Below are 9687 nucleotides of genomic sequence, written 5' to 3'. Positions count from 1 at the left end.
CCCGAACTTCCTGCAACCCTGAGAAGGAACAAGTGGTTAAAAAGGTTGATGGAATGTTATTTGTTGCAGTAACCGCTTCTTTGTGTTGAAAAAATAAATTAGTATGTTAAAACTATACATCAAGGCACATAAAAGCTAAAGTGAGTTCAGAATAGTAGTGAAGATTTTATATTATGAGCAACATCCATCCATCATTTTCTGCCGCTTATGGGGTTGGGTCGGGGAGGCAGCAGTCTAAGCAGGGAGCTCCAGACTTCCAGATGACTTGGACCAGCTCCTCTGGGAGAATCCCAAGACGTTTCCTGGCCAACTGAGAGACATAGTCTCTCCAGCTTGTCCTGGGTCTTGCTTTAGGTCTCCTCCCGGTTGGACGTGCCCGGAAACCCTCCCCAGGGAGGTATCAAGGAGGCATTCTAACCAGATGCTCGAGGCACCTCAACTGGCTCAATGTGGAGGAGCAGCAGGTCTACTCTGAGCCCCTCCCGGATGACCGAGCCCAGCCACCCTGCAGAGAAAATCATTTTGGCCGCTTGTATCTGTGATCTCATTCTTTCGGTCACTACCCAACACTCGTGACCATAGGTGAGGGTAGGAACGTAAATCCACTGGTAACACACGAGCAACAGCAAAACATTTCTTGTACCGTGACTGCATATCAGACGTAACAAAACTCAGTTCAGTTCAGTGTTCACAGGTAAGCAGCCTCAATCCAGGGATGCAGCGGTGGGCGTTTTGAACGCAGTTTTTTGTTTGTAACTCTTCTTCTAGCCATTTTTATTCCCCCTGAAGGATGGACAGATTTTTTATTTGACCATAAGCAGCAGCTTACTCACTTGCAATTAAATATTATCTTATTACAGCATGAGAAGCCTGTCAGGCAAGGAGCCAGGGGGAAAAACAAACACAAAACAGTCATTTTTAAAGTTTTTATTAAAATAATTTCAGATACAAATCAATAATAATAAAAAAGATTTGGCAAATTTTGAACTAATTGCATTAATAATACGTAAAAAGCAGTAGTATAAAGAAGACAGTGGTGCAACAACAGACAAGATTACAATAAAAAACTGCATTTCAAAGGTAAAAACCCTTTTTATCATTCATTTCCACTGGCAAAGGCTGAAATGACCCTGTGCCTGGTTTAAGGGATGGGGCAAATTTTCTTCTTCTTCTGACCCTTGGAATGGGTCGCTCTGGACATGATGTCCACGATCATTTTGGAGAGACAACCTGAAATCTCCTCCTGCGACGGCATCGAGCAGCAGAGGCGGAACTCTGGAGCGTTGGCTGATGAGCACAAGTTCTGGGATGTTTCGTTAATCTGGATTAAAACGTGGTCAGAAAAGGGATTAAAACTAAATTTCTGATTATTGGTTTTAATGGTTACATCCTTCTCACCTTTTGCACCAAGCAGTTGTTCTTGTCTTCTTCAGCCAGGGGGCAGCATTGCTTCAATATTTTGTTCTTAAACCTAACAGGGAGACTTGAAACGATGGTATATTTTATTACCTGTGAATTGACTGAAGTCGGTGCAGAGACTTGGAGATCAGAACAAACCTCACCTCGCCTTCATGAGATGCCGAGTACCACACAGTTTGGTGAGTACGTTTTCCTCCGGGGCAGAAATCAGAGTGTAGTGTGAGTCTGGAGAAGCTGACTGGAAACAGCTGTACCGATCACCGGCCTTTTTCCCGGAACAACACTGGAAGTCCACCGGATCTCCGCTCTTAGACGAGCAGAACTTGTTTAACTCTTCACGCCACTTCAAAAATAAAAGCAAAAGACATGAAAAACCATCCAGACAAGCAGAAAGTTGAGCTTATTCGTGTTTCACCTTCTGCTCGGCACAGCTGAGCCTCTCTGTCTTCTGTTTGCAGCAACGTTTGAATCCTTTTTCCAAACGGTTGACGGTCTTGACCTGACGAGCCAGAAGTTTGTAGCCCGAGCGCGGCAGACACTTGGTGGTGTAAAGAGGTCGAAGCTTCTGGTTTTCACACAGAGACAGGATGTTGTCTGCTGTGGGTCGACCCAGAGGGAAGTTGATGTTGGCATTCAGGGGAGCAGAGGGATTCATCCCTTGTAATCCTCTATTTGTCCGAGGAATTGTTGGAGCCACCAGATTCCTGAAATGCAAGAGAAATGGGATGAAATCCAAATTATACTTCTGAATAATCTAAACTCACGTGGTTGTGTGAGCAATCTGTTTAAAAATACTAAGTAAAAGATGGTTTCTCAGCAGGGGCGTGCCCAGGGAGTGGCCTGGGGTAGCACATGCCACCCTTGGAATCTGATTGGCCACCCCAAGTGCCAACACACTAATTTATCTTTAAATAGGCTTTTCATTGTCTTGGGGGTTAAAAACAAAAAAGCATAACCATTGGTGCCACCCATGCACAAAGTTGTGCCTCACCTGGGCCACCCCATTTTAAAAGATCTGGACACGCCACTGTTTCTCAGTGAAAGAGCTCTCTAAAGCAACTCTGTTCCTGTCATAGTGGACAGCACTCGGCAGCCTCTGCTGACCAGAAACGGCACTAAACAGATTTGTGGTTCGGTTAGCCACACTGGTGGAGCTCTCTGCTTTATGGCAGCAGTTGTTTACTGTGCCAGCAGCTAACATTAAGGCTAGCAGTTGGCTTTTTCAGTTCGCCAACCTTTCATAAAAAGTGCAAGGAAAAGCAGAATTTTGCTTTTTCTGTTGGCATCATGGTGCAGCCTGGAAGTAAAAGTAAGAGAATAATGTGTTTGGAGGTGAAGCAACAAGCTGAAACCAGAGTGAACATCGACGAGACCTGTGCTAGTTTGAGGAAGCTAAAGGAGGCAAAGAAATCCTGGACTGATGGTGACCTGGCTTTGTTGCTACTGGAGGTGTAAGTTATCTTTTTTTCTTTTGGTCCAAAAGTGTAGATCTTTTTCTTCATGGCTTATTTAGTATTAGTTGGCTTGTGTTAGCATTAGCTTGCAGCAGGGTTGTTTACGACAGTTGTAATTCCACTTTTAACCAGTAGGAGGGAGAAGCAGAAAACTTTAAGTGATGATTTAAAAAATGTCCAAATCTGGAGTTTGAGCTCCTTCCCTCTGCACTCACACTTTTTCTCTGTGCTCCTGAAAACTGCTCTCATTGAATTTTCATGATCTTGTCAAAAGTCCCTGAGCCAATAAGAAGCAGATATGATGCTGACCAATGAGCTTGTCACAGTCTTCTTCTGGGAGCGCCCATTGTTTGAAGACTCCAACGGGAAAACGCTGTGCGTCTCACACCGCCGTAATACCAGCTGTTGATAAAACGAGTGCACCCAAAGGAAGACTGCTCACTGGTCAGCATCATATCTCACTTCCTATTGGCTGGGGAACTTTTGGCAGGACCATCTCGCTTCAAATCCAAGAGCACAGGGAAAAAGCCTTGTGAGCAAGTTTTGAGTGTGCAGAGGGAAGTAGCTCCAACTCCAGAGAGAACAACAATTCATTTGCTCTAATCCCCAAAAATATGCTCCCGATTAAAGGCAGAATATTAATCCCATGTGAGATCTGTGCAGTGCTTGATAGCATTCATCATTTCTGCAAACCTCAGGCAAGAGTCGGGCTCAAAGTCGAAGGTGACCTCAGAGCTGAGCGGCTGCACCGGATGCTCCTCTGTTGGCTGGTAGCTCGGGTTTGGGGCGTCCTTGTTGAAACAGTTCATTCGTTTGTTGTCCTTCACTCTGCAGCATTCATCAAGGCGATCCTTCACTGATGAATCCTCCTTGCAGAACAAATCAACCGACTTCTCCCACTGCACAAATATATTTATAATTATATATATATATATACTGCTGTGATGCATGGAAATGAGTACATATTCAAGGTTTTACTATATTTACTGTAACATTGGCTTTATGATCTCATTGGATCTGCACAGCTGCTTGTTTTTCTGTTTGCTTTCCTGCATACCAGAGCTCATCTGTTTTGTCTGGCTGGGCTTATCTGCTGAAAACGCCCCAAGGCCTTCAACTTTGTTTGGAATCGTTCACTCTGCAATGTGAAGAACGTTTCCAAACCGTTTTAAAATTCAGAATCATTTAAGAGAACATGCTGGTCCCCTTCACCCCCATAAGAGACAGTTTTTTCAGGGTTTTTGTTTTTAGAAAACGTTACGAAGTTTCATCGTGTGGCCTAGTTGTGCAGAGCGTGACTGAAAATCAACATTTCACAACCAAAAAGGAAGAATCTGCTGAATAACAATGACAAAATAAAGGATATAAGAGGTCGTTTAACAAAAACTGCTGAATCTGCAACTAAAGAGTTGCCGTGAACAGACTTACAGCCTGTGTGGCGCAACACAGGGTCCCGTCTTCGCCCCACGTCTGGTTTCCACGGCAGCAAGTGCTGAACCAGAACTCGGCGTTGTTGACAGCGTCAGCCTGTCGCTTCTGCTTGCTGAAACCAGACGGAGGAAAGTAAGAGGATGGGTAGCGGGGACGATGGTCTCCATGGAGACAGATGGCTTGGATATTGTCAGGCGTCGGCCGGCCAAGAGGGAACTGAACCGGATAGCGCTGCGGAAATCCCCTGAGCCTGATACTGGGTCGACCTTTGAGAAGAAGACGGGTTTTTTGAAGTGAGCGGCGTGTTGGATGAGTTTTATAAAATAAGAGGGCAGGAAGGATACATACGTCCTCTTGGTGTCAAGAAGCCTGGTGGAAAAGGAAAAATAAAAACAGATTTAATGCCGAGCTTAATGAGAAATTCATTAAATCAAAGAGGAATTATCAATAGATTACCTCTGTCTATTGGAGGAAAAACAATCCTTTGTGTTGGAAACTCAACGGGATTAAACCCTGTAAAAGCATTGAAATTTAAATAAATGGATGGATGAATGATGGAAGGATGGACGGATGGATGAATGGATGGATGGGTGGGTGGATGGATGGGTGGATGACGGATGGATGGATGGATGGATGGATGGATGGATGGATGGGTGGATGGATGGATGGATGGATGGATGGATGGGTGGATGGATGGATGGATGGGTGGATGGATGGGTGGATGAATGATGGAAGGAAGGACGGATGGATGAATGGATGGATGGATGGATGGATGGGTGGATGGATGGGTGGATGAATGATGGAAGGATGGACGGATGGATGAATGGATGGATGGATGGATGGATGGATGGGTGGATGGATGGGTGGATGAATGATGGAAGGATGGACGGATGGATGAATGGATGGATGGATGGATGGATGGATGGATGGATGGGTGGGTGGATGGATGGGTGGATGACGGATGGATGGATGGATGGATGGATGGATGGATGGATGGATGGATGGGTGGATGGATGGATGGATGGATGGGTGGGTGGATGGATGGGTGGATGATGGATGGATGGATGGATGGATGGGTGGATGGATGGATGGATGGATGGGTGGATGGATGGATGGATGGGTGGATGAATGATGGAAGGATGGACGGATGGATGAATGATGGATGGATGGATGGATGGATGGATGGATGGGTGGATGATGGATGGATGGATGGGTGGGTGGATGGATGGATGAATGATGGAAGGATGGACGGATGGATGAATGATGGATGGATGGATGGATGGATGGGTGGGTGGGTGGATGGATGGGTGGATGATGGATGGATGGATGGGTGGGTGGATGGATGGGTGGATGATGGATGGATGGATGGGTGGGTGGATGATGGATGGATGGATGGGTGGGTGGATGAATGATGGAAGGATGGACGGATGGATGAATGGATGGATGGGTGGGTGGATGGATGGGTGGATGACGGATGGATGGATGGATGGATGGATGGGTGGATGGATGGATGGATGGATGGATGGGTGGATGGATGGGTGGATGGATGGATGGATGGGTGGAAGGATGGATGGATGGATGGGTGGATGGATGGGTGGATGGATGGATGGGTGGATGAATGGGTGGATGGATGGATGGATGGATGGACGGACAGATGGTTGGATGGATGGATTAGCAGACAGACAGACAGACAGACAGACAGACAGACAGATAGATAGATAGATAGATAGATAGATAGATAGATAGATAGATAGATAGATGACAGATAGATAGATAGATACCTCTGGGCCTTGGTGGATCCTCCCTTTTCTGCTCAATGGGAGGAAAGTCTGAGAAAAGAGAAAAAGGCTGAATGTCGTTATTTTTCAGGGAGGACGCAACAAATGTGACGAATAGAAAGTAAGAAAACCAAAAGTACCTTCGAGGTTCAGGAGTTCTTCCAGATCTACTTCTTCCTGCAGCATGCCTGCATCTGGCTGCTGCCTCACTGAAAGACACAATCAGAGTTTCTTAAGCGGCTCTAAAACTAAACAAGGGCAACACGCCGATTATCACTCGTAAGTCGCTTTGGACAAAAGCGTCTGCTAAATACATAAACATAAACATAAACACGGCACAGAGAGACACCATTTTAATCACGCCATAAAAATAGTTTTTGTTTTTCTCAAAGGCTTTAAACTTAACTTGGGGTGACATGTGGCTGAATCTAATGGTTCACATCATTTATTACAAGGCATCTAGTTTTATTTGACAAAACAAAACTTAAAAAATGAGATTCTAATAGAAACATCTCAGTTTTTCTTCAAAGTGAGAGCTAAAACCCTCATCTAATGCACAAACACACCTTGCATGATTGCGTCCACGGGCACCTCGCGCTGCAAACAGCTGTGCACATCTGGAAGGTGAAGAATCAGATGGAGGAGTTACAACAAAGACATTTTTACTGTTCAGGTGTTTAAAATTGTTTTGCAGCTGATTTGTTTCAAATGTGCATCTAAAAATACTTAAAACCCCATTTGATGCTTTCAAAATCTGCCTTAAGTAAATAAATAAAGTAACAAAAGCAAACTCAACTTTACCCAAAAGACAGAACTTTACATGCAAACTAAATTTAGCTTTAATCCAACGGTGTGGATCCAACAAGCCGTGAGGCCAACAGGACCCAGAAGAACCACCGGGAACCGGACCGACCTGTGCACGCTGAGCTCCGGGACACCAAGAGCAGCGCCGTGGCGCAGACTGCAGCTCCAAAGGGACCCATGTCAGACCCGAACCCGTCCTCCTGGTTCAGTTATCAGGTCAGAGGAGAGGAGAAGCCGCCTGGAGAGACGTTCAGTGGGCCAGAGAGGGGCTCGGTCCGGTCCGGAAGAAGCTGCGGCTGTGTGAGGGCTCGGCTGATAAACACTAACAGCTCTGGTGGGAAATCTGAGAGGCGGAGAATAGGGGGAAGGAAGGAAGTGTTGGATCCGTCTAAGTCCTGGATTCAGTCAGACGGAAAAGCTGCAGCAGGTCTCCAGCACCTCGTTCCAGGATCTAGACTCTATTTTAAACCATACATCACATGTTTATGGCTTAGTTCATAATTTCTAAACAATAAATGTCCCATGAATGAACACAATAAACTAAAGTCCACCTGGCAGTGGCGGATCTAGACTTAGGGGGAGGGGGCAGGGCAGGCTCTGTTAGAGAGGGGACCTTTGTAAGAAAATTATCTACAAAGACCACATTGTCTTTATGTGTTTCGAATGTTGAGTGTAAATTCACAGCAATTCAGCTACATGCTCTAGATAAGGGGTAGGCAACTCCCTTCCCCGAGGGCGGGCTTAGGGAGCCCCCTTCCTGTAGGCTCACGGGTCCCCGGAACAAAGAAAATAGTAAATGCAAGTGAAATTAAATAAAATCTGTTTTCTAATCCGCTTTGCCGTACACCCTGAGTCCCACCTGTTGTTCTTCAGTTTAAAATGAAAAGAAACTATGAGAGTTTCGACTACGTCTGTCATGACTTTGAGACTCGTTAGCTTATAAAAACACGTAAATAATATGACTACAAGTCAGACAACATGTATGATGTCACCACAGAATCTCACTTACTTACCACATGGTCAGATGTCTTTGCTTTGACTGTCTCTGTGTTCCAGGGGCGTGTCCAGGGAGTGGCCTGGGGTGGCACATGCCACCCTTGGAATCTGATTGGCCACCCCAGGTGCCACCACACTAATTTACCTTTAAATAGGCTTTTCATTGTCCACAAAAGGCTTGGAGGTAAAACAAGAAAAGCATAACCATTGGTGCCACCCATGCACAAAGTTGTGCCTCACTTGGGCCACCCCATTTTAAAAGATCTGGACACGCCACTGCTGTGTTCAATGCTCCTTCTGTCGTCTTGGAAAAAAGATTCAAAGCCCGCTAAACTAACAGCCGTTTTCTTCTCCATGTCTGGTTCGATGACGTCAATATGGCGAGACGCATTTGTAGACCGATACGTCTTTTCACACAAAAGCTAAAATAACTTCTGCACTCGTTAAAAAATAAGTGCTTTCTTGGCATCAAGATGTGCCTTTAAGATTTGCGGACATCTTACGTGAAATCCATGTCACGTTTATATCTGGGGACTCGTGGTCCCGAAGTATATGGGCACGACTTAGGCTTCCAATGTTTTGTTTCCTTACTCCGATACACTTAATTCACCTGTGCAGCAGCTAATCAAGCTCAGCAGAAGCCTGTCAATCATCTGATTAAAATCAGTTGTGTTGAAGCAGCCTGTCGCACCATCACTCAGGAAAAAATCAGGTTATTTAAACTCCTCTTCTTGGCACAAAGACACTCCTTACCACCATTTTCCAGATGAGAACCATGGGCTCACACTTGGCTGTGGACCACCCGAGCGTAGCCTGGCAAGCCGTCCTATGTGGATGGATAGTCTGGTCACGACCCATAGTCAGAAACCTCTATCTGCTCCCGACTCAAAAAAGCCCAAGTCTAAAACTTCCAAAGTTGATGGCAAAGCCATTTGAAATGACTCGTCGCCGTCTTAGTAGTTTCGCTGTGTCTGCATCATCCCGCCTACCAAACGGATAAAGCGCTCTGATTGGCTAGAAACAACACAGGTCAGGGCAACTGAGGTTCCATTGGAGTGTGTCAGACCGACATGCAGAGCAAAATCTGCCTAGGGGTTAGGGCTGGGCGATAGGGCCTCAAATCTATATTGCGATATAATCTGAAGCATGTGCGGTAACGATATATATTGCGACATATTTTTCCCTCTGTTTATATATGTCAAAATGACGTGCTTTTAAATATCCTCATGTGGCAAATATATGCCACTTGAGGCATACAGGCCTCCTCCTCCGCCCACTCCATGCTTGCAGTCACTGTCAGCAGGGTGCACATCTTAAGCTGTTTTTACAGGACCAGAGCTTTTTTAAAACGGGATTTGCCGCGGCACCCTGGGGAGGGTTTTGGCATTTATAGTAGCAAAGCTGAAGCTGGAATAAACTGCCATCAGGCACCTCTCCAACCAAGACGGGATATAGGGAGGTCGCTGGGCGGCCCCCCCGCATGTGACGTACAGGGTCGCGCATTCAGCGTCAGACGGAAGACATGTCAGACTGATGAAATTCCTTTTTCTGGACCTTTAGCTTTGATGTGACCTGCTTTTTGTCCCGCTTGACGCCCCGCTCAGCCGGTGTTTTCACCACTGTGTCGACCAGCTGGCTGTCTCTCACCGTCCCCGTAAAAAGGCGACTAATCTGTTCGTCCGCTCGCACGGCCAAAAGCTCCATGGCCTCCGCGTCCGTCCAGCTGGCTTTCCTTCCGGCCGGCACTCGGCGCGCAGTACACGTGACTAACGCGACCACCCTCTTTTGCGGGGGTGTGTGTGGGG

The 9687-nt window shown here is 46.1% G+C and overlaps 1 protein-coding gene across 2 annotated transcripts; it reads right to left on the bottom strand.

The window, feature by feature from the left end:
• Positions 1-912: 912 nt before the first annotated feature.
• ecm1b (extracellular matrix protein 1b) lies at positions 913-7213 on the bottom strand. 2 transcript variants are annotated; one of them, XM_015950641.3, is made up of 12 exons: positions 6996-7213; positions 6649-6699; positions 6223-6291; positions 6086-6133; positions 4761-4817; positions 4653-4673; positions 4302-4570; positions 3567-3772; positions 1835-2123; positions 1563-1762; positions 1399-1483; positions 913-1321 (listed from the first exon to the last, which is right to left on the bottom strand). In XM_015950641.3, the coding sequence occupies exons 1-12, from the start codon at positions 7063-7065 to the stop codon at positions 1142-1144; spliced, it is 1545 nt and encodes a 514-aa protein (XP_015806127.3). In that variant the 5' UTR covers positions 7066-7213; the 3' UTR covers positions 913-1141. The 2 variants fall into 2 exon arrangements, with proteins under 2 accessions (XP_015806127.3, XP_054597388.2); XM_054741413.2 differs by having other exon boundaries at positions 1399-1471.
• Between the last annotated feature and the right edge of the window lie 2474 nt (positions 7214-9687).

This window comes from Nothobranchius furzeri, chromosome 5 (genome assembly GCF_043380555.1).
Source record: "Nothobranchius furzeri strain GRZ-AD chromosome 5, NfurGRZ-RIMD1, whole genome shotgun sequence".
Taxonomy (NCBI): domain Eukaryota; kingdom Metazoa; phylum Chordata; class Actinopteri; order Cyprinodontiformes; family Nothobranchiidae; genus Nothobranchius; species Nothobranchius furzeri.
The sequence above is the reverse complement of the archived record's forward strand: the minus strand, read 5'-3'. Positions and strand labels throughout refer to the sequence as shown.